This window comes from Centrocercus urophasianus, unplaced genomic scaffold (assembly GCF_019232065.1).
Source record: "Centrocercus urophasianus isolate 14NV4802_14NV808 unplaced genomic scaffold, USGS_Curo_1.0 seq_22, whole genome shotgun sequence".
In the NCBI taxonomy this organism is placed as follows: Eukaryota; Metazoa; Chordata; class Aves; order Galliformes; family Phasianidae; genus Centrocercus; species Centrocercus urophasianus.
Genome location: NW_024884778.1, coordinates 2,886,825 through 2,913,050, shown reverse-complemented (window position 1 = coordinate 2,913,050; position 26,226 = coordinate 2,886,825). Strand labels below are relative to the sequence as shown.

General features: G+C 39.9%; 1 protein-coding gene across 1 annotated transcript in view; it reads right to left on the bottom strand.

Annotated features, from left to right (window-relative positions):
* The window catches only part of CNTN3 (contactin 3), a 111,447-nt gene that overhangs the window by 35,255 nt on the left and 49,966 nt on the right, over positions 1-26,226 (bottom strand). Inside the window, exon 3 of the mRNA XM_042823521.1 lies at positions 11,749-11,844. Coding sequence (XP_042679455.1) covers positions 11,749-11,844 — 96 coding nt within the window. The remainder of the gene's footprint in view (positions 1-11,748; positions 11,845-26,226) is intronic.

Here is a 26,226-nt window from a genome sequence, read left to right as displayed (position 1 = left end):
GATGGAGCATCCACAGCCTCCTTGGGCAACCTGTTCCAGTGCATCACCACCCTGTGTGTGAAAAACTTCCTCCTAATATCCAACCAAAATCTCCTTTGTCTCATTTTAAAACCATTCCCCCTTGTCCTATCACTATCCAAAAGTGATACACAAGGATCCTTTTTTTTTTTTTTTTTTTTTTTGAGACAGCAGAATTAGACCACAATTTATTAAAAGGGAAATATCATTTATTATCTACAGCCCAGCTAGATACCTGAGAGAAACAGCACTGGCACATGCAGCTGAAAAGAACATCCAAAGATCCATAAACACCTGGAAGAGCTCAGCACAAAGCAAAACTACATTTTTCATAGAAAAGTTTGATCTCGGCATGAAACAGCAGTTCTTTATGGACACTTTAAAGGAAAACTTCACTTGAAAAGATAAATCGAGGAGATTGGGCATAAATTACATGTAATTATTTTTCTCTGAATACCATTCTGAGCTGTGAAAAAGCCCCTTCCTGTGAGAGGCCATGTGCCTGTTGCATTCATATCCTATAGAATGAAAGGAAATTAATTTTTAATGGTTTCCCAGGCAAGAAATAATTTTTCACCCAAATGCCACTCAGCTGAAAGTTTATGAAAAGATTAGAGCTTCTACAAGTGCTAATTGGAAACGATTATAATTTGATTGACCTGCCTTGGCACTGAAGTGTCTTGTAGCACTTGCACTGCCCCTACAAAATGGAGATCATCCATTGGGTTTAATTTGGAAGTGCAGACATTTGGATGCAGTTGCAAAAAGAAGAGCAGGTATTTTCATAACTCCCATATCTGAGTGTGAACACGCAGCCAGGAAAGCATTAAGCCAACAGGATAATTTAACAAAAGGCATGATACTGCAGATAAAAAACACTCAAATTAAATTATTAAAGTATTTATGGACTGGTTAATGTAAAAAGTGCATCAAATGAAATAGCTCATAATTGCATTTAATTTCCTTCTATCAATATTTAAACTCCTTCCATTACCATAATTTTGCTGGAACAGTGCATGTGAACAACTGACATTCTCAGTTATATTCTCAAGAGTTAAACTTCCATTATAAGGGGATTTTTTTAAACTTCCATTATAAGGGGAGTTAAACTTCCATTATAAGGGGATATATCTCTATATATCACCACCTATCTTTCTAGACTCACCACACTTCCAGTGAAACAATGCACTCCCCTAGAAGTTGCTTCCTATGTAAGTTGAGAGGTTGAATTTATTGTAACAAAGGCCAACACAGATTTGTTATGAAAACACAGAGCATTTACTGGAATGGGAAGGGAAACTCTGTGACAGTGTGACTTCAGCAAGATGCCTGAGATATGGCCCAAGTCTCCTAAGAAAGTTATACACATCCAGTCCACAACAACACAAGTCCTATAGAGCTACTCTCCTGCCTTACAACAAAGACAACGAGATGCAGCCTTGCTGTTACAGAGAGGGATGAGGGAGCAGAGTGCAGCACTGAGGGTCACCACTGATGGCTCTGCCTACAGTCAGCACCATGCAGTATTCCATCAACCACAGAAAAACTAGGTAAATAAATAAATGAAGCGATGCAGCAGGTCTACAGGATTTGAAAGGGACCACAGCCTCTTTGTATGGTCTTACGAAATGGAAAAGGCTAGAAAATCATATTTTATCACAGCAGCGAGGGATGAGAGCAATTGTAAGACAGAGAAAACTGTAGCACAAACTAGGTATCAATGCAGGAACATTAGGGAAAAAAAAAAACAACAACAAACCTCAACTAATTTTCAGCTTAATATCAAATTCTGACTTCCAAAAGACAACAGTATGGGAAGCCAGGCTTTATCAGGTCTGGTACTTACTTAGCTACTTGCTTTGATGAACTCAAAGTATTATTTTATTTAAAAACTAACAACATTCAACAGAGATGGCCATGTCTGTATACTCAGCAGGAAAATAAGCAGCTAGATTTTGTCACCGTTATACTGGGTTAGGCTGAGAGTAAATTCACTGAAATCAGTCCTTACAGTTATGAAAGCCATGCAAACTGTATTCAGTTCAATTAGATCCTTCAACAGCCTGAATGAGCACTCCTGGAAACCTGACTTCCCATTACACATATATTTTCATTGACTCCATTAAAAATGGAGAGTGGCATTTCTTTCACCAGTGCCCCACAGCCACCACCTCATTCTATATTTACTGTATTTTACAAAACAGTATTCTGATTTTTCTCCAAAAAATTCACATTAAGCAACTTGTTCTGTGATTTATTTTGTTTACACCCTTTCCTTGTTGCACCTCAAGGGACATAAACTCACTTCCTTTCTGTCAATTACAAATTTTCAGTTGATTTTCTGTTATAAATGAAAGCAATACACCTCTCCTGGGCTTCCTCAGAGAACGAAGCCTTTGCTTTCCAATGCATTTTTTTCCTTATTTGGTGACTGTACATGGACAAGGTATTAGAAATTACTGTTATTACTCATTTTTAATTTGTTTGCTACATCTTGGTTGGCTTCTACAATTTATTTAGTATTATTTGATTATTATTTACTGTACAGTCTACCACCCAAAGCATGCTCATACTTTTCTAAGCACTCTGTGCACTTAAGGGCTCAATTAGAAAACATTTCATAAAATTGCCTGTCATTTTTAAACTATATAAGGTTCAACAATTAAATCTGCGTGACTGTCAGGGTCTGCCATGGTCATCTTCTGCCTTATGTGAGCTCTGAAAAGACACCACTTCCCATATAACAAAAATGAAATGCTGCTAAAGGTTTCTGGGGGGAGATCAGCCCCAGAAGTCTAGCAGCTTCTAACTGGGTTCAACATTAGGTCTTATGTTTACATCACTGTTTCTGGAAAAGAAAAAAAAAAGGCTTTAAATTAAATTGTACCTTTTTGTTTTAAGACAGCAAGCACATCAGTGGGGAAACACTGAGTGGAAGTGGGAAGATTTTATTTCTTACAAACAAAATGTAAGAGGCAATACTGGTTTGGGGAAACCAAGACTGTAAGGAAATTCAGGATGACAGCAAAGCAAAAGCCTGGAAACAAAAATGCAGGCAGGCCTACGACTAAAGGAGTAAGATAATTCATAAAGCTTGGTTTGTACACTTAAAGCCTACATTCCAATGGTTATTTTCTTTGGAACTACTCCTCTACACCTACTTAATTCACACCAGCTAGTTCCGTAATTCACACCTGATGAGATTTCTAAGACAGCCAAAAGTTAAAGACATGAATAATACTGTTCTGATACTGACTGAAACGTCTTGTTTTCAAATTGACTGGGTTCTGGTTAGGGAAGTGGATGCTTTCATGCTTTCTATCCTGAAAACACAGCAATGGATGCTGCACTGTGCTGACTCAGCAACAGGTCCCAGCTCTGATTTTTTTCAGGTTATTTTATATCTGGTTGGTCTGCTGTTGTTTTCAGCAGATGATGTCTCATATTAGCCACTGAGCTCAAAATCTGCATTATTTCATGCAGCTGTACAATTCATATTTTACAATATTCTGTAATAGAGACTAAGAGGAAACTGAAGTAACTTGCTATTTTCCCTATTAAAATTCTGCCTAAACCACACGATGGCATATGGCTTTTACAGTGTTTGGAAGGGAGTAATCGGAGAAAATTTAGCAATGACACCAACTGCAATTAAAGACAGGGAAATCTGTAAAAACCAGGAATTTTGAATTATCTGCCTTAGAGATAAAATTAAAAGCAATGGAAAAGTACCACTGATTTTAAGAGGGTAATGAGAGATGACATAACTAAGAAAGAAAAGAATTTGCCCATCATCTGCCCCGACTTCAACTCCCACTGTGAAGCCCATGACAGTGCACAGCAGAAGCATCTCAGGTGCTGGAGGAGAGCATCACTGGGAAGCAGTGAGCTCTGCCCTGGGCCACCACTTGCTCATGCACATGGCTTTAAGGCACAAGTGCCCATTTGCCAGCACAGAGGAGCACAGCTCCATGCACATATTCACACGGACATGCACAGCAATGAGCCTGTCTGCATGGAACTCCTAGCAACGTGGAAACAAATTAATTAAAGGTAGGAAATTAATCTGCACGTAGTAAAAATACACTGAACACCCTCCCGCCCATCCTCCTGCAGCCAGCTAGCAGGTCAGGCGTGGTTCCTAGAGTTCAGTCAAAAAGAAGAAATAATTATTTTTGTTAGAAAATAAATCATTGCTAATTTTATTTTTTTATTTATTTTTTTTTTTTTTGGTGGCAAACATAAATGGCACTTTCACAGTAAAAATCTCATGCACTGCAAGTGTAAGACAAAACAATGATGTCCTCCAATACAGGATCCCCCAGTACGTGCAAACTGCATATCACAATCCATCTGGGTGCCACTGTCAAAAATAATACAGCTTGCAAAGAAAAAACTCTTTACATTATTAGTGTAAATAAGTTGTACATTATTTCATGGCTTTACTGCACACTGCTGGACAACTAAAATGCCCACAGCCTTGAACACTGGCCTAAATATGCTCAGCTGGGAAGAAAACCACCTCCACCACCTCCCTCATAAAAGCCTCAAACCAAACTCTTAAACACTCCAACTTCTGTGGGGTGTCCTTAACCATTTGCTTAAAAGTAGTTAAACCACTAAGAACGCAATAATATTTAATACTTACACTAGACACAGTGAGACTTCACACCATGGTCTATATATGAATACCAGGTCTTGGCTACTTTCTGTTAGCATTTCCTACATCACCATAATGGTGAGTGCCCAGCAGACCTCCCTAACACAGCTTGAGCAGTACGTTGAGGCCATGAGATTCTGGCTGGGAGTTGTCGTGCTCACCATAGTACATAAACTTGGGAAAAAAAGCTCAGAGATGTCTCAGAGCTTCTGAAATTCCCCACAAAACTTTGATATCTATTTCTATATAGATATTATATATTTTTGATATCTTTTTTTCTTTCTTTTTTTTTTTTTCTTATAGCAAAAAAGTAAATTGCACGATGGGAAACTGAGTCCAAATGCAAAAAGTAAAGAACACCTCTCAGAAACTCATTTTATTCCAGAGTTTAATAGGAAACATTCAGATTTGAAATTAATGTACACCATTAATCTTTCTGGCATAAAAGGTGAATTATTTTGCAGATAAAACATATAAGATCAATTTTCAGCGTGCTGTGCAGGTAATTAGGCATGCAACTCCTGCGTATGGAATAACCCACAACAACGAGAGCAGTGCCAGAGACCTATATAATACCTTGCAATTTCAATCTACACATTTAATAAGAATGTTGAAATGTTTCAGCTTAAAGTGAGGTCCTTGCAATTTGAGCTAACGCCTAATTGTCACAATCAAATGGAATATGGTAACAGTCTGCTTGTTTTCTCCTTTCAAAGTGAGCCATGCCATGTGAAAAAGGAGTGACAGGATAAATGGGAGTGCAGCACCAACTGAATCCTTCTCAGCAGCTGCATGTTGGGGAAGCCTCACCGCTGGCACTGCTGTGATGTGCAGCAGTCTGTACAGAAGGGCTGTCCTGCTGCCTTTCTCTGCACACCACAGTTCAAGACTGGCAGCACTGTCTCCTTAATCACACCACACACTCACATTAAACACAATCCCAAACAGCACAACCAGCAATCCAGCCTTGCCTGCTGCTAATTTCTACCTTCCTCCCTCCCCTGTGGGCCGTGACCATCAGCTGGCACTAAAGTTTCAAACCCAACGTGACCTCGTAATGCAGAAGTGCTTCTTAACCAGCAGGTTAAACGCTCCTTGGTGTTCTGAAGGAAATCCAGATGCTAATGGAAAAGCCTTAGAAAATGCTTTTCTGCATTTTATTCAGCACTGGACTCCAACGCTGACTAAAAACCTAATTTCTTTTACCCTGTAGCTGTGAGGGATGATGGATTAGTTTCTCTTTATCGCATTTCTGAACTAATTGTTTCAGACCAGCAATGTCATTCAAAATGTACTGGCTCTGATCAAATTGTTCACACTCTGGAAGCATGCACAAAAGTAAGAAACTGCTTTAGGAAGCAATATTTGAACATACAGCCATTAGCCATATCCACTGCAAATGACAAATTGTTCTTTTCATCACCTCCCCGGAACTTTGTATGTAATTGCTCAGAGCATTCTCTAACAACTCTGTTGTGCCTATTAAAAATAGTTAAAACTATTTTAAATTGCTTCGTGCCTCTAATAACAGAGGATAAAAAGATGATAGTTTAATGCATTGTTCAAATAAAACCCATCTGATTTATTCTGAACGTTAAATATTAGTGACACAAACCTAATGAAAATATGGAAGTAGACATTTTCAAATAAATATTCTAATGTTAATAGTGGTAGCAGTAATTAGTGGCAAACTTCTGTTAGTCTTCCACTCATTTAGGAGAAGGTACTTGGTAAAAGCCTGTGAAAAGCAATTATTTTTGTATTCCTGTTAACAATGCAAGGATCAACCCTGAACGTGTTCTGCGATTGCAGACATCTCCCTCCCATCATTTCCTAATCAATTATCCTGCTTCTAAAGGAGAAAAAAATATTTTAGTCGACAAGATAATGAAGAGTGAGAGACCTACAAGTAACAACTGAGGGATAAAGACCATCCTGGAAAAGAAGCAGAGACATTTCTTTTCTGTTCTCCCTAAGGCATATCTGAGCTACCAGGGACCAGCCAAAGGGAAAAGCTCGACCTGATTTTCTTTCTTTTTTTTCTTCTTTCTTTTTTTTTTTCTTCAGATCATTTAATTATTTCTAATCTCTTTCTCCCTCTTTCAACCCCCCATCTTCCCCATCAACAAAACAAACACCCCACCAAGAAGCAGCATTCATTCCTAGTGAAACATGGAGTTAGAGAAGAGCTCCAGCCCATCTAGTTTGCCCTTTCCCAAACAAATCCTACACGTTTTGCACCAAGATTCTTATGCTAGTTTACAGACTTTCACACTACCTTGAAAGCAGCTGTGTACAGTAGCTGCAGATATTGCACAAATACATCAATAAGGAGATATCAATTTCAGCCTGTTCTACTTAAGCCTGGAACACAGGTTTACCACGGTGCATCAGAACACTGCTTAGACAAGGTGTAGAACATGCAGACAGTGCCTCTTCGTAGCTGGTTTGTTACTGGTGCTGAGAATAATGCTCTGTCAGAGAGAAATCATTGTAAGCTCCAGCTGTGAACATGCATTATTGTCTCTTGTATGGGCAAATATAAGTGTCTCTCAGGTGCAATTTGATTTCCAACTGTCAGCTGAAATTTGTGCCGCTGCTGCTGATGACACCAGGAGGAATATTGCAAAATATATATTTTTAAATAAAAACACCGTTTCTCTTTGGCAGATTGAGAACAGTTCGAGAACACCATGGAACAATTTCTTAGGCCATTGCTTTTACAATATTCAGCTTACTGTTCTCCTTAGAATGCACTTTTGAGCAAAAACCTCATTGTGTGCCTACTGCAAGCATGATGGATTGCTCAAGCCAAGACAAATGTCATGCACAATCTGCAACTAAAGCAAAAAGCAAGTGTGCAAAAATAGGATGTTTTGCACTTTCTACAAACACACCAATGGGCAGGAGGAAAGAAACCATGTTTTGGAGTTCTATCAGCTTGATTCTACTTTGTTTAAAGGTACGAAATGTTTTCAAAGCCAGTAAAATTAACTCAATCCTTAGTTCCTTGGAAAAATCACACATTGATATTCAAGAGAAAAAAAAATAGTAAAGCATCAAAATATTTCTGGTGTTTGAGATACTTTCCATGCTATGTTATTCATAAAGCACAGTCTTGCTGGAACATGCAGGTCTCCAAATGGCAATACAGAGACACGAGCAGAAATCTGCAAGTCTAAATACCAATTTGCAACAGACATGACATTATTCAGTAAATGATTCGTCACACCAAGCAGTGAGCAATAAATTGGGATCCATTTTTCAGTGACCTAATATTGTTTCAAACCAATATGTCACAGCTTTGAAATAATAAGGTGTAAGCTAGATTGATCACTATCATTCAAACATGGTCTCATTTATCAATTAAATCTGCTTTTGTCAAGGTGTGATATTAGATGGAGGACCTCTCTGCTTCTTTATTTACGTAGAAATACCCCTGGCATACTGAATGAAATAGTAATACATATCACACAAGGTTGATCATGTATACAAAATCAGTGAATTTCCTCCTAGAGCTGTAAGCTCTGTTGGCTTCACAACGTATCTTGTAGGTTATGTTCATACCCCTTATTGCATCCACCAACATAAAATGAATGCTTAGCTTTCCAGTCAAGCCTGAAGTTCTTGGAAAGTATGAATACCCATCAAAGAAGGCTTCACTTCTACAATTAAGACTTATTTTTTTCTCTACATATAAAGCAGCCCTGAAATCATAATGTGATCTGTCTGTGTTCAAGCCTATGCCTCACTGTGTTCTTCAAAACACTCAAAACATCTCAAATTAATTATGTTTTCTGAAATACAAAACTGTTGCCAAATTGCTAACTCTGACCATACTAATCAAATAGAAGTCAAATTAATATCAATCACAATATTGGAAGACAAAACTACATGATAATCAAGGCACACACACAGCAGCAATATCAGGGAATACCCTAAAGGAACTTCCAGATTTGCTTTACTTGAGGCTTTGTCAGCTCTTAGTTGCTGCTTTTGGAACAAAATCAGTAGCAAAGTCATTTTTAGATCTCCATATGCCTGGTCTTTTCATTTCTTGGCAAAATGGAAAAAAATAACATTGCCTGATATGTTTTTCAAACCTGCTGCATGTTAACACACAGAATTTAATATCTGACATTGAGATGTTTGCTATACCAGCACTCCTTTAAAACTATCACAGACGTATCAGTAGCACAGTAGCAAGTCTGAACAGCTGTAGAGAGCTCAGCAGAAGGTAAGAATTGTAACAATTCTTCATCTACATGTAGTGCATTTAGATAAATCAATTTTTGATGCCATGTTACTGTTAGAATATTGGGGTGACAACTTGGTGATTTGCGAATAAAAATAAAAAGTATTTTAACGGTTTTTCTGTGACAGAATTAAAATTATGTACAAAAATAGTCACATTTCTGCAGAACAACGGCCAACAAGCATCTTAATCATCCAAAAAACAGTGCTCAAATACAACTTCCAGTAAGAGGATAAGAAAGAATGAGTTAAATACTCTTCTATACTTTCACTTAGAAATCCAAACCCAGTAATTATCATCAAGTTACACAGGTATCTCCATTCAGTTAGAGCTCTAACAGCAACAAAAAGCCCCAAACACCACAAAGGCAGGAGGTATCTCTCCAAGCTGGTCACTCACTGAGTCACCCTTCCAGTAAATCTCAAACAAGGTGGCTAAAATGGGAAATGCTAAAAAGGGAGAATGCAGCAAAACTCATAAGAAAAAACTGAAGTAGTCTGTGATGCAGTTTACGTTTAACCACCAGGATACGAAGCCACTGGGTGCATCCTCAGCAGAAGTACCCAGCACCCTCCTCCTCCCCCCAGACACCAACAGCTATGAGGTGCAAAGCCAAAATCCAAGCTCAGCACGTAATCCCGAAATGTGAAGTTAAACAGACTTTCGCTGCTGGTTTAAATGGTCAATGTTCACACCCTCGTAAAACTGCAAACTTTGTAAGGACAAAAGTACTATTAACCGCACAAGTAAATTGCTCCTCATTGAAAGGGGATATTCATAATAGTCACATTAACATCCATAGCTGAGGCAAGCCATAAAGTATGCCGAATTGTCTTTTTCCCATTCTACAATATTTGGGGGCCTAATGGCACAGAGAGAACAAGGGTTTTCAGACTTTTCAGAACTCTTGTTGCATAGAATCTGTACGCTTAAATTTGATTTCTCAGTGCAACCAACACAGAATCAAACAATAATCAGACCACAGATCAGCAAAGGACCCCAGAGAGCTGCGGTCAGCTGTTTCTAAACCACTCCAGACAGATATTTAAATTCTTTAAAACAAATGAAATAACAAAATGAAACACCACCAGCAGCCACCAAAAAAACAACAGTTACTGGCTATTCAGTTTAATGCCAGCTCCTTCGTGAATCAAGGAATCACTGCCACTGCTCCATAATCTGCACCAATCTGGTCCCAGCATCTAACTCAGATTACTGTATTTTCCTGCCAAAGTGAACACAAATATTTCCTCCCAAATACAGGGAACTGATTAATTTCTCTTTGCAGACATTTTATATATATTTAAAAACACTGCTTGGCTTTCTCACCACTTTTTTTTTTGTTGTTGTTGTTTGAGCCATTCCTAACAAGCTACCACTTAATAGATCAGCGTTATCCAAGACCAACCAATTTGTATCATGCCAGATCTACAGTCACTAAATGCCTGACATCACCATGCAGCGAGTTCAGTTCAGTAAAAAAAATTAAAAAATGAAAAAAAGACAAGGAAGGATTTCTTCCTAAGCCTTCTGAAAAGTTTAATGGTTAATATGCTTCAATTCCCACACAAATCCGAGGATTCTAAATAATTCTCATACCAATTCTCAATTCCATTTGATAATTCATAGGGCCCTCAGTGCTCTCTTTTTTGCATGAATAACACAATTAGCGTGGAGTGTCAATCATACCCCACCTGCTGATGGTGAAAGAACCCTCACCTCCTTCATGTGTCAGTGTGAGCCACAGCCCTAAGCAGCACAAGCAGGTCTTGTGTCACCTCCTGTTCAACACCTCCAGCATCACTGTGCTGAACTGCAGTCAGTCAGATGAGCACCTCTGTGTGTGTACACGCTTAGGATACAAGTATGGGAACAGCCACAGTAATTCAGACTTTGAACTGCATACAGAAGCAAAATTTAATCATCCTAATTCTTACAGATAGCCATGGGAATCACCCATTTTCTCAGCAGCTAAAAGACAAAGCTGTTGTAAAGCTATAAAGATGATTTAAGAGTTCGTATCAGTTTGGAGAGAGGAAAATTCTGCAAGCTCAGACAGTTGTAAAATGTCACTTTATGGCTCTGTCTGCTTTGACTCTGTCAAATTTAAGAGGCCACAACACCTATGTTATCATATTCACAATGTTTAGTTTATATTACCTTGTCTCTATTAAGTCTAATGTTTAACATCACTGACCTTCAATAATGAGACTACTTATCAATAAAAGAAAACAAAGAAATAGTTATTTCCAAATATTATTTAAAACTCAGCAGCAATTACCAAGGACAGAAGATAATAGATGATAAAACGCACTCCTGGCCCACAAAGAATCCATTTATACAGTTTTCCCCTCAAGACAGCAGTGTTTTAATTATATCTGCAACACTGCATTAAACTACAAAATGCTTCAGTTTCAGGAATGCATGCACACAGTAGAATAATTACAGAGAACAATTTGGACTTTGCAACTGTCTGGATATAGAAAAAAGCTAGATTCACTGAGGCTCAGCACTCATGAAATCAGAGAGAATTTAACTCTAGAAGATACTCAGCCGGTTGCCAGAGATATCATAAAAATTGAACCAGTTAAGTGCACAGAAATCACCGAGGTGGCATCCCAAGATAGGAGAACATTCTCCTGGCCACAGCCCTTCTGTTTTCTCCCGCACTCGTTTCCTTTGGCTTTGTCTTCTCTCTCTGTAGGAGACGAGGTTTCACTGCTGCTCCCTGATGGAGCTCCCTGCCGCCCTCCTGCTGTGACCACGGGACATCCCACCTTCACCCGCTGTCTCTGGAAGCTCCAGTGCTCCTTACCTCCCGCACGGGGCGGCGTTCCGCAGAGCAGCACCACTCCCTGCCCTTCTCGCACGGATACAGTGCTTCTCATCTTCGTCCGTGAGCTCTCAGGGTCTGTTTTAGAAAGAAAGGTGAGATGTTAGGAGATGGCACAGTCCCACCATACAGGAGGCTCAAGCTGTCCAATTCCTGCTCTCAGGTCACTCAGGACGCAGAGTGGTTCTGAGATCTCCTGGACCTGCTGCTGAAGTGGCTGTTAAACACAAGAGAGGATGACAGAACTAGGACTAAAGTGAAATAATTTACAAGAACCTAATTAAACACATCCTATGGATAACTTTGCTCTTACGTTACCATAACTCTGCTAACTGGAAAGGAATCATATGCATAACTTAAAAATAGGCCTTTAAGCCACTGCTTGTGCTGAAATGAAGGCTCCGATGAAAATAGCTTCAAGATCCTCTGAGCTCCTCTAACCAGCTGTAAATTGATGTCACAGCTATTCAGAAAGCAGATATGTCTTTTTGAGGGTAAAAAAGCCCTGTGGGCAGAGCCCCTCAAAGCACTGCCCAGCTACTGCCCTGCAGCATGGATAGGGCAGGCACTTTGCTCTCTGCATACCAACCCAGCACTCTGCCTGGTTTTGGTCTTCTATCGTGTTAAACTGTGTAAGAGTGAAACCAAATGCTGCAGGCAATGCACAAGTGCAAAACTGTAGAGCAGCAATATTTATTATAACTTTAAACTAAGCTTCACTCTAACTGATGACTCGAGAACTAAGAAAGTAAGGCTCCACTGTAACCCTGAATAAAGCTAGATACAGCCATCAATACAAACTGGCACTGAAGTTCTACCCCAGGAAAGTATTTCCAGGAATCACATCACAGTAAAGCCATATATGACAACATTCAGACAGTAATAAGCCAGCTAGGAATCTTAAATAAAAGAAAAAAAGCTTTTTTCCTCTAACTTTTTACAGGATATTGATACGCAGAGATGCTCAAAAAGGTAGAGAAGTTTTAAGATAAGGCTATCTCTGTAACAAGCATTATACTACAGAGTTGACCAACACTAGCTGTTTCCCAAAACATAATATTTTTTTAATATTGAGAAGCAACAGCTGCTGCAGTCTAAACACTGAACAAGAGTGATTAGAATTTCAATGCTTCATTTAAAAAAAGTACATTTGCTGCCACAATAAGATATTGTTCTGTTATTCTTTGTTACTGCACAGAGGGTTACTTAAAATGGTTGCTTTCAGCTTTCCAATTGAATTTCTCTGTAAGTACATCTCAAGGACCTATGTCCTCACTCACATAATGAGTTCAGATCTTCTGGCTAGACGTGTTTTGGAGTTCATAAGCAACCACAACTAAACTGATTTCACTGGGAGATCAAAACAGCCTGCCTCAGAATTTGTTCCGGGTCTTTTGAACATCATTCCCTCCCCTCTATCAATATAAATATCCAATATAAATTCATCAGCCCTTCCTAGCACTCCCACCAAGTCCCTAAGAGGGGAACTAAGAGCTAACAGCATCCCAGTGCACTCACCACAACAGAGCACAAAAGGAGCTGAGGAAGGAGGGTTGTGGAACACCAGCCAGAACAAAACTAATATGCAGAGATTTCCAACATCACCTTCACTTGCACCTTTAAGAATTTTCCCTACCTGGATTACAGACCTTTTTTCTGATGGCATACATCCCAGGGGAAAAGGCATTCTGTTCCATATTAGGATGAAAATAATGTTGCAACTTGGATGCAAAAATGTACAATACACACATACACACACACATATATATAATGTATAAAATGGATTTAGATGGAATTTCACCCCCCCTTACACCTTAACCACTGTGAGTTGTAAATATTATATAAGAGGGCTGCTCCAAAAGTAATGCCTCCTGTGTTATGATGCTGGCCCACAACATCAGAAGTGGATATTGGTGGGATGACAGTAGAGGTTGAACCTTCCCACCAATCTTCTGTTATGTTTTATTGCCTTGTAACAAATGGCAGCAGAGGGGCAATCTGACAAAATGGTGTCTGACATCACTGAATTCCTACATGCAGATAAAACAGCAGCCACTGACATTCACTGATACTTTGTAATGTTTACAGAGATCAAACAATGGATTTTAGCACAGTGGAAGTTGGACTGTGTGGGCAACGTTTTCCTAGAAACACTGCCACCGTAACAGCTGTAAAATAGTGGGGGCCACCTTCATTGGTGCAGATCTTTACAAGCATGGCAACCAGGCAGGTGACTATGGTGAAAAAGAGTGTTACATAGCTGAGAATTTGCTCTATTGAATAACAACAGATACAAAGAGATAGATGCAATGACAGATACAATGCTATTTCCATGGGAATAAGTAGGAGGCATTACTTTCAGATCGACCTACACTTCTTATTTCTGCAGTTACAATGAGATGGTTTAGCACTGCTTTCTGAGCACATACACTCATTCCTTGCAACCACACTTGCCTAAAAACACAGCTGTCTGTGCTGTCCAATACATGGGAAGGATGGGATGGGGTTGGGAGCCACTGGGAAGGTTTGGGACTCAGCACACTGTGCTGTGCTGCATCACCCAGTGACCCACTGCAGCTCTACAGTCTGAGATGGTGCCATTCAGTGCAGCTGAGCGTATTCATCACTGATTACAGTGAAGGCTGCTGTCAACCAGGGAATAATTTTTGGAGGAAAACATGAAGGAAAGCAGAATCCATCATAAAACAAAGAATATGAGCGACGCTACAATGAAAGAGTCATTCTTCATTAATTAGCAGGAAGCTTTCTGTCGTACCTACCAGAACGGCTGAAGCACCAGACTAATCACACAGCTGCACAAGTATCATCACTCAATTCCTTCAGATATTTTTATCATCTCTACGCACTGGCTGGTGGCACTTCAAAAATAATTATAAATTACCATGCAAAATAACAATAACATCCTCCATGAGTATTAAGCAACTAAGTCCAAACTTCTGACCTTGGGAATTATTCCCTACTTATATACAAGTCACTTCTCAGCATGCACCAGCTCAGGGCTAAACAAAACCACCTGTACTGCCGCACTTTGTTCTATTTATTATGCATGGATCATCTCACCACTGGATGTTTCAGGTTTTCATCTACTCTCTCAAACTAGGTGCTGAAACTGTTTTACTTAGTTCCCCTTGCCCACGCCTTTTTACTTCTTACTTGCATTTATTATGATTTATTATGCCCCACTTTTATCTTTTTTCATCTGAAAAGCTATTGCTCCTGTAGGAAACAAGCAGTTTTGTTACTTAACTTGCCCAAAGTTAACACAGAAAATATGCACCTTAAAACCAATCCAGAACAGTGTAAATGGAAAATTAAATGTTTTCATGCCTTTTTATATATATATAGTTTGACATATCAAGTTTAAAATTAGCAATGGAGATGTTTTGGAGTCCTGAAACAGCAACTCCTCCCCTCCCAGGATAACACATAACTTTGCCTCATTGCTTCAGCATCAAGTGTATGACATTCCATCAGCTGAAATGCACTTGCCATTGCAATAAAAAAGAGCAAGAAAACGTAATTCAAGTTTATTTATTAAGTAAAGCCTTTCGTTCTTCTTTTCAGGCAGGATAATCAGATGTGTTCTCATTCATACAAACACCACGGAAATGAAACCTTGACATCCCTTCCACTCCAGCTAGGTTTTAAGCCTTAAGTACAATGCTAAGAAAGATTTTAGAAATATGGAGCAGAAGTAACATGAGCATCATTTACACTGCCACTACTCTGGAATAACCATTTTTGTATTTGGAACAAAAGTCATATGATATGATATTTAAAAAAACGTATTTGTGAATTCATGAGCAGCAGAGCTTTCAGCATCTGAAGACCTCCACAGAAAATAACGTTTCTTGTGTTCACCTGATACCAACAGGTAAGAAAGAAATGAAATGATAGTCTTGCCCAATGCCTGCCTGCATTCATTGCTGCTACAGCAGGTATCCTGCAAGACATTTCTGGTTTGTGCAACTGTGTAATCAAGGAAGGCAATGGATGATGCAAGATCAGATCAAACATCCATGGTTTGAGAAGATTTAACACCATGTAATGAAAAAAGCACAGAATTTTTGATGACAAAGCTGCTTCAGACAGACCCACTGCCAGCTTGCAGCAGCACTGCACCACAGCTACATATCCGTCATCCATAGGGCCTGAGATTAAGATTAGCAGAGGCTTCTGGAGGTTACACCAACTTCTATTTCAGTAATGCACAGGACAATGTCATGCCCTGGAGAGAAGCAGAATTTAGCACCCAAGTCCATTTGCACCCAAACATCTGATCATACTTACATCAATTGATACTTACTGTCACAGCACATTTATTAGCAATTCTACCACGTTTCAAAAACTCTAGAAGGGTTCATGCTCTATAAAGATAAGTGTCTTTGACAGACAAAAAATATTTATTCTATTACTTCATTAGATTCATTATTTTTCAATGCTGCAGAACTTGTTAAATATACTTCATGTATAATTTTGTACTGGTGCGATGTTCAAGTGCCTCAAATGAGCCTGACAACCAAATCATAACTGTTTTCTTCAGTACGCAGTTCTACAGAGGGGACTTTGGTGCCAGCACATAATGAACTACTAATGCACAACAAGGTCGCCCTGGTACAAGTCACATTATTTAAGAAGAAATGAAATAGCAGTCCCTCAGCTCTTAAGAATAACAGCTTAAGCATGCTGTAATAGCTACATTGCTAATGACAACTTTGGAGAAAATAAGACAAATCTGTTTCTTTTTGGGAAAGCTTTTTACCACTAGCTATACTACTTATATGCACAGGCAAATGTTCTTTCCCACTACTCAATATCCCAAATTTGGCAATATCGAGGAATTTTTATGACCATGTATTTTATACTTATTGAGACAAACACTGGAAACAACATATACAAGGAATAATTTCCTTAAAAATACTTCCATCAGCTTAACAGAAGTGTTGGAAGATGAGGCCATCTAGCCAGAACAGTGCCTGCAGACCACTGGGAACAAGCTCAATAGAGCTGCACATGGAAAAAGTGAGTTGTTCTGCTGATTTCACAGGGCTTCGGATCAATCCCGTAAGAATAACTTTTGTTCGCATCCCTCCTCCCCACATTACCTCTATAACCATCAATTATTGTTGGAGGTGGAAAGGAGAGAGAAAAAAAATGTTAACAGAGCAGAATTGAACATTACTCAAAGCAAGCAAAGAAACTGGGTGATTTGTCACTGGAGAAGAAATTCGCTGGCTACCAGAGAACTATCTCCATGGTTTCATTTTTGTCATGCTGGTATTACAGGAAAATCATATAATTTCACAGCAACCTCTATGAAATCTCTTAATGCTGTGGCACACTGCTGAACTTTCATTTTATAGCAGAACATTTATCTGTAGGAAGGTAACTGCACAATGGGTTATATATACACACCAGAATATTCTCTAGACCTCATTTTAGTAAGAGGCTGTGTTCTTCCATGCCACAGGAGCAGCAACACAGTCAGAGCACTGCTCTCCCAGGCTAAGAGCTAGCTCTGACACAGGGCAGCAGCTCAGCCCCTGCCTTCCCATGGATGTCCTGGTCATTTTCGTTTCCTATACTCCAGGACAGGGCAGAGAGAGAGGTCTCTGCCTCCCATCCTCAAGGCATCTTTTAGTTACAAACTGACACTACTCAAACCTCGATTTTCCAGCCTGAACATCCTTCAAGGAACTTATCCTTCAAGTGCACGTGGCAGACAAGAGGACCTGCAGGTTGTTCTTGATGCATTAAATCAGTGCCTGGCCACCAAGCCATGCAGGGACGGGCAGGCTGCAGGTGCTCCTTGTTGCAATAGCAGCAGCTCAGAGCAGCAAACTGACAGCACCTGTATTGCTTAGCACCACTGAGCCACCCAGGGTGTGGCAAAATATGCAACAGGAAACACAGATTACACCGATTAAATGGGAATCATATGAAAAAATCATAAAACAAAGTCTGTTACATAAGCACACACATGAAAAGCTAAAAAGAAATTGGCACAGGTGTATCAGAGTGCTGCGAACATGAAATGCCAGTGCACAAAAAGGCAAAAGAGACTGAAGTACTAAGGGAGAAAAAAAAGGGAGAGAGGGGAGATGAGATACTTTTGTGGGCTTTGTGGAGCAGAAGGAAGAGATCAGAGAGCAGAGAAAAATAGCAGCAGATGAACATCAATAGCATAAAAGTTGAGTCAACATCTGATGAACAGATTTTTTTTTTTCTTTCTAAAGGCATTTTGCATTGGCAAAAATACATTGAAGAAAACCTGGAAAAATAGAACTGCGTGCTTTGAAAGAAAAAATGAAGAAAAAACGTTCTCCAGTATTTCCAAAAATACACCTTCTCAAAATTCATATTATCTGGGAATTATCCCTTTACTCAAACACAGCACTGAACAAAGCAACTCAAGCAATTTAAGAAATATCTCAGGAGGGAACAATGTTTGCTCAAGCAAATTATCTTACAGCCGACTTTGCACATGAAACAATTTTGTCCCCCTAAAGCTTTCCTAAAAGAAACTCTACGAATAGCCTGACAGTCTCTGAAGCACCTCTATCATTAACTGCTCGTGACCACAAAGCAGATTTGGGTTTAGTGTTGAAGAACTATTGGGCTGTTCACATTTTTGTTGAAGAACTACAGCTGTTCATACTGTAATAGTTAAACAGGTGGATAAATGCACCGGGACTCATTACCTGAGGGTTGTTTGTTTATTTAAGTGGCAGCATTTTGACTTTCCTCTAAATAAATCAAAGACATCTTAGGACATTTTTTAAGCACTGAGAACATGCTGATAGAATGGGATTTTATTTGTTTTTGCTATTGATCTCATTCCTTTATCGTTCTGAAGACTGCACCCTTCCTCAGAGAAATGGAGGTACGCTCCAACAAACATCACTGAATACAGCTGGGTTTTCACCCATTTACCAGGACATGGGTAACCAAATCCACTTCCTTTGCCCCTGTTGGGCTGCAGAAACTGGCAGAAAGCCACTCGGCTTTGATCAGGGCCATGTGGACTGTAACAGATGTAATGATGACAAATAACACATACAGCAGATGACTAAGTGTCCTATCAACAGATGTCACACCACAGCTGCTGTTTCACACCTAAAAACACACCAGCTCATCAGCATAAAAACCTAATAGTCACAGACTATTCAAAACATTTATAGTTCCCATCTCAAAACATGCGTGGTACCTGGCTTAAGCCAAATAGTTAGCTCCAACATGGCTAATTAAAGCACGCCCCCCAGAGGGAACCGTGGTGCTCCAGTGGGTCTGCTCCCCATCTACAGAGTGAACCTTCATCAGTCTGCAGACAGTTCTCTAAGGATCAGACTGCCAAAGGTAACAGCTCTTCAACCCTCAGACTGGCTCTGTTAACATCCCGCATAACTCCAGTTAATCTTGTCCCACCAACACCAGCTTCTCAGCTAGCAGTGAAGCCTCAATTCAGAGAACAAGATAAATACACACTGAGACCCATTTCTACCATGCTCAAAACCTTCCCTGGATATGTTTGGGGTGAAAACACATGAAAAACAAAAGCTTTTGTGAAGATAGACCAGCAGTGCCCATAGCCCTCCCCTTCACCCAAGCTCTGCAAATAGCTCGCAGGTGAATAGCTTCTAGGTGGATTTTTTCTACTCTGTTTTCCCTGAGACCGGGATTGTTTCAAATAAATGAACCATGAGTCTAAGTTTTATTGAGACAAATGTTCAGGAAAAATAAGATTTTCAACTTGCTTGATTGAATAGTGAACTGTGCACACATGTACATGGCCATCCCTGTCAGATTGCTAGCACTGTTATTCATCTATGTGAAAAAAAAAAAAAAGAAAAAAAAAGATTTTCTTTTAACAGTCTCACTACCAATTACCCAACTGCTTAAACACAGAGCTGTTGGGTACTTGTACCCAGCTCCAGTCTCAAGGCCATGGTCTCTCCCATAAGAACTGGAACTCAAGGCATCCCAGATCCTATACATTTCTGCCATTCCTCACAACACCTCCTCCCTGTCCCTTCTCCCCAGTGCCTCCTTGTTCAAGCTTTGTTTCCCCCCCATCCCCATCTCCTGAAATCTGGATGCTCAGCCTCAGCACATTCCTCATTTTTTCTTTAAATCTCCTTATCTTCAGTCTCACCAATCATTCAGTCAGTTCTTCACTCCTTACGATTACGATCACAGCATTCATTACAGTAAAATGCCCTCACCCTTCCCTGTTCTTGCACAGAGATTTCATTTTTTGCTGCAAGGGTCCAACCACAAGACAAAGCAGCTCTTCCTCTGCATGGCCATGCTAGATTCCATCCAGTGAGCACCACAGAGCAACGCCAACAAACAGCAAAAGCACGGGCCCCAATCAAGAATTTGGATGTGCCCAATGGTACATCTTCATAGGTAGGAAAAGAACTAGACAGGGGTCTTTCTTTCTCCGTGTAAAGTACACAGGGAAAGAAATGCTGTGACATGAATGCTTGGCTCATTTTGGAGCAGTTCAGTATGAAGAGTTAATGATTTCTACCAGCTTCTTGCCTTTAGAGCAGCCACGTCTTTTCTTATCTAGAAACCTCTCCTTTTCTCAAGTACTACTGAGTGTATTTAATTAGTTTTTGAGAGTCTGAATGCTCACTGGAAGAAGTCAAATTATTTTGCTGCAGCAGACTGAATGCACGGCAGCTCTTGCTGAGCAGCAACTTTGTGTTCCTAGTGGGCCATGCAAGGAAACCCGAGCAGCATCCTCAGAGCTGCTTTAACACATACAGCGAGGGTGACTTACACATCCTGCAACAGCTCCACATATCTCAGCTGAAATGTTTTCACTGTAAGCAACTTTCTTACACTTGTACCCTCACTATCAACAGACTCACAGGAGTCAATAAAAGAACTCATTTAGAGCAAGCAAATGCACGCCACAGGAATAAACAAGAGACAGTACCCAGCAGGAGGAGAAGAGGCTTTGCAGCAGCCACCAGCCACGTGCCACCTGCATGCCTTGCAGTGGGCATCTAATCTAAGTGCTGTAAACACCGCCTTTCATCCCACCAAAGAGCTGCTCTGTTCCTACCCACCACACAAACACATGCTAATCAGCCCGACTGGAAATGAAGACAAGATCTGCTGACTATTATTAAGCAAAAATTTCATCTGCTTTGTGACACATCTACCTCTGCCTCTCATACACCTTCATAAATCAGAATCGCCTTTTTTGGGATGTGCACCAGGGCGTCAGTTTGTTACAGATCCTCGTGTTCAGTATTAATCATTGCTCTGACCCAGATATAACACTTAAATCAAGAAGTTTAATCCTCTTGTGGGTAACAAATTCCACGTTTTGATTTGCAAAGGCACGAACAATGATCCTTCAGCAATTAAAGAAAGAGGTAAATAGGTGATAAAACTGCACTTGGTCTTGCTCAAAATGAACTGCTATCTGATACTTCATTGTCTGGAGAAAGAATAGGAGAACCTTGCAAGCATGACTCTGAATAAATTAAATTCATTACACAAAGCAATGTTTTGTGATAAGAATTCACTCTAACTTGATCTATTTTGACACCTTATATCTCTACACATCAGTGAAATTCAGGGTGCGTGGCAGACAAGTCCTGTGGTGTGCTCAAGTGCCTTGCTCTCAATCAAAACCAGCTGCAACACACGGCAGTGCTTTTCCAGCCTGCAGTCCTACATCTTCTAATGGACACTGAGATGTGAGAAGCAATGGACATCAACCTTGTAATGGAGTCAGTAAAAACTGTGGAAGTATGCTTGGTCCCATAACTAAGCTCTGAACTGGAATGAGAAAGTTTTGTTTGTTTTTTGAAGTGGTACCCCTTGTAAATGCACTGATTTGAAACTAGATGATCATTGTGGTCCTTTTCAACCCAGGCCATTCTGTGATCGTATGATTTAACTGAGGTCATTTTCATACAACATTAACATCTGATTGTGAGTTAGCTGATTTCGACTTGCTTACTTCTGTAGTAAACGGCATTAGAAAAAATAATAATGAAGTAAAAAAAATTAATAAAAAATAATAATCTGTACAACTGTGTAGGAAAAAGCTAAAAAATGAAAGTGCTAAGGAAACAAAGGAAGAGGTTTGGAATGGAAGTTGTAAAGAGGCCTTTATCCAAGTGGTGAGTTCAGCCTTCCACTTTATCCCCTCAATGTAATGCAAACAGACCATTTAAGTCTGCTTTCTTTTTCGTTCTTCCTGCAGCAACAAAGAGTGAAAAAAGAAAGCACAGCGATCACTTGAGCACGTTGACCTCCTTGGAAAAGGAAGGAATGAGACCAGATCTTCAGAGAATTGCATTCTGTCTGCCTCTGCAGTAATGGCATTACACTTGAATGAAAGCAAAATTATGTGGAAGACTGTTGGTTTACTGAGGGGTCAAAGTGATGACAGCTGTGGCAGGCTGCGGTAAACCTTTAATATGCCATGATGTACCAATGTGCACATCCTTCAGTGGATGAATAGATGTGGCTGAACAAGGGATTACACCTGAGCAAGCAGCCGAATAGATAAATATATTCAGCATCAGACTATTTGACAACACAATCAGGGCATGTGAAAAAACGCTGCCCAGAAATACTTACCTGTTGTTCTGTTCATGAAAACAAATACGATCCCAGTGCTATCGAAGTGAGTTTAATAGATGGAGACACAGCCATCAGGAGAAGCCCCCCAGAAACGCAGTGGGGCCTCAGATCTTTTTGCAGGTATCTGAGCAGAATCTCTCAGCGACAGATGCGCTATCTGCAGATTGATCTCCAGCAGAAGCCAAATTGCTCTGTGTAGGGTGGTGTAATCCTCAGAAGTATATTGTTAACTACAACTTAATAAAAAGCCAAGGGCTTAAAAAATACAGTTTCATAAAAAAGAATGAAGAACTCTCACTTTGCAGGGCTGAGAGAGGTAATAAGAGGAAAATAAAACACAGGTACTGCTCCTCTTCTCATAAGTAAGGAGAATTTGCTTGGCTATAAAATGACACTCCCTATAACTCAGTCTGTGCTCCCTTACCATTCAACAGCATATTCTACTAGAAACATTTATGTAAACATATCTCGATACAACATAAAGACAAGAGCAATGCAATGTAAAAGGAATAGCTCAAGTTTCATCAAGTTGGTGTTAATACCTGCTTAGCAAGTAGCTGCACTGACAGCAAACATCAGAAGGCAAAGTGGGCAGGCTGGCAGCAGATCAGAGCCTGAACACGTACAGCAAGGAGATATAGAGCTGTGACATTTACAAGTTATTCTCAACATGGTGTAACCAGAAATACAGCTTCATAGCAAGTTGTGGCTTTCAGGGATTACAGCCACAGCCAATTAAATCTCTCTGTTAGAGATGTGGAAGAAAAGTTTTGATTTGGATCAATTTACTTCACTATCTTCCATACCGCTTCAGTTCAGACACTCATTATATTAAGTCCAATCAAGTGAAATATTTAATATGAGAAGACGACACACAGCGATGAAGCTACAGCTTCTTTTTTCAACCTCATTTAGTGCCTTATGATTGAGAGCAGTAGCAACTAACACACAAAGGATAGGAACCATTTTGTACAAGCTGATGTTATCTCCCTGATTTTAGGCCCTGTTCTCATGATACACAGCAATCAGAGATCCCCCAGCTGCTGAGCTGTTTGCCACCAGTCAAGGACCAACTTGGAATTTCCACACCCTTGTTCTAAGGAGGAGCTGGAGAGGAGAAAGTGTGTGTGCCAAGTGCAGTACCAGGCATGTTTTCAGAGCACAAAGTTTAAATATTTTCTTCCTCTTCTAAGCCAAAATGATAGCCATCAGCACACCCACCAAGATGCCATCCTTCAGCAGCTCGCAGTCTCACTTGCCCACCTGTGCTAAGGCTTGAGGTAGGAGTGCTGGACACAAACCATGAAGTCCATACTGTTCTTTTATTTATATATCCGTAACACTCTTCTCCTTGTTTTCTGTGCCAGAAAGTCTCTCTCCTCACCATACTCCTCCACAAGTTATTCATGTGCAAGCTTTGTAAGATAAGAGGAGACAAGCAGATTCTCATAATAAAAAAAAAAAGTTGCTATGGGAATAAAATGACAAAAACTGTTACTAAATCCTACATAAAAAAAAAAAGATGACAACTGGAGCGAACTCAAAAGGAATTGAAACTGTCACCTCAACTGATAAGGTTATGATCTGTAACAACTGCTTTATCTCCCTCATTTACTCTCCGCTTTTATGTAGATTTCATTTTCTCTTCAAACACTATTTATAGAATAACAATGTAATTCTGATCAAGATTCAAAAACTCCAAAGAAAATCAGAATTATCGTTTTCCAATACGGTTCTATGGCAAGGGTACCATCATGCACTTACAGACTAAAAGCTGAAATCCATCCACTCTGCATCAGTGCTACAGATGTACATCCTGTTGCAAGATGAATCTTCCATATTTTATATACAAAACATACATAAGCAGTAAGTTCAGCCATACAAATTTCTGTCTTCAAACTACCATCTATGGCTTCTGCTAACATTTTGCATAGGTTAGGAAGTAAATTTTGATTTTGTTTTCCCACAGCTGCAATCAAAGGAAGTTCTTATACATTTCTGAAGGCAGGAACAGCTGGCCCACCATCCCCCCCCCCCCCAGCATTTTTAGCATGAAATATCATGAAAAGAAATGAGCTTCCCCAGTTTTGAAGTCAGTCATCCCACAGAATGCTACTATATGTCTAATGCTGATGCAGGATAAATGTTTCATTACATTTGGTAGAATGTGGGGAAAATCCATTTCCTTTCATTACATATCCCCATAGCTGCCCACACTCATTAAATAACGTAGCAAATGATCTCCTTACACAGTGAACCTTAGAAATGAGAAATGTGATGAAGCCTTAAGAGCCTCAATTCATAGTCTCTCTACTGATGGATGACCCCCAGCAACATAAAGAGCAGAAAGTAATCTGGAGCGAAATAGCTGAAAAACTTTTCCTCAACATACAGCAGAGCTTTAAAAGACCATTTCTTACTTGTGCTGTAACTCTTCTTGCTACGTAACAGCCTCCTAAAATGCCCAATGAGCAAACTGGAAGCTCCTCTATGATGCCACTGCAAGAGTTACATCAGGGTACATTCACATGAATGTGAATCAAATCCTGTCTGTTCCTAGGACTTCATCACTATTTGTCTGTTACTTTCAATACTGCAGAATTGACAGTTCAGTTATTTACTAACAATTATAGCCTTACTTGCCACTTCAAGAAGCCTGGGAGAATCCTTAACTGAATCTTACACCAAACTAATTGCAGATTTTTTTCCTGCTTGCTTCCGCAGTCATAAACAGCCGTATGAGTAACATGATAAAATATCTGCTAATTGAACTGGGCTATGCACATTAAGCAGCTTTTAATTCAGGTCTCAAACACTGAACTTCTCGTTGCACCACAACCGAGAAAAGCCAGTCGACTGCCATCCTCTGCCTCCTGCTGCAGGCCACCAAAGAGGCACAGGCTGCTGTGCAGAGCTCATGCCCCTGGTGCAAGGCACAACTCCCACCCCCAGGGGATGCTTGGGGCCTCAGCAGTTTTTAACAGAAAGAAGGCAGTAGTCCAGGTGTCTCATCTCACACTGCAGCGAAGCATCCAATTAACTTCAGTGTAACATAATGTTATCATTGCATGATATTACTCCATACCACCCTAACTTTACTAAGGGTCTCTCTTCTCTGTTGGATTAAAACATTAAAGCTGCTTTCAGTGACTGGTTCAAACAGAACCATCTCCGCATTCAGAAGCTTCTCCGCTGGTCCTGAGAGTCTGACCCTCAGAAGCTCTGTTAAAGGGTAAAGGATAATCGAGCACAAAATGCATTCACTTAGGTGTCATGTTAAAATGATGTTCTGCCTTCTCTTCCAAGACAGAAAGCAGCCCCAGTGTAGAGAAAGGTCTGCTTTCCTGCCAAATGGCATATGTTTGAAATGTTTTTGACTTGCCTTCAAGACTTCTAAAAACTACACAATGAAGTCAGAACTGTTCTACCCAGGAAAAAAACATTCCACTACATAACACTGCCATTTCTTAATATTCTGCTTATAGTTACGAAGTTTAATTCCTTTTAGCATCAGTAACTTCTGATGGTGCTAATCACTCAGCAATAAGTGAGTCTTCATTTCCTTAGATTTTCAAGCATGCACAGCAATAAGGCTGAGGTTAGGTTTTGGCTTTACGACCTCGTGTTATTTTATCCTATAAACAAAGAGAGTAAACTGCGTTCTGATCCCCGATGAACGCATTGGAGAAGTTAAAGGCTAACATTCTCCCATTTGTTATTAAACAAGGATAATTGTGCTCCCCCACAATAATCGTGCTTTTAGCAAGAGGCTGGCAGCAATGCAACATTACCAAAAAAATAAAAATCTGCAAACGTTCATTTTCA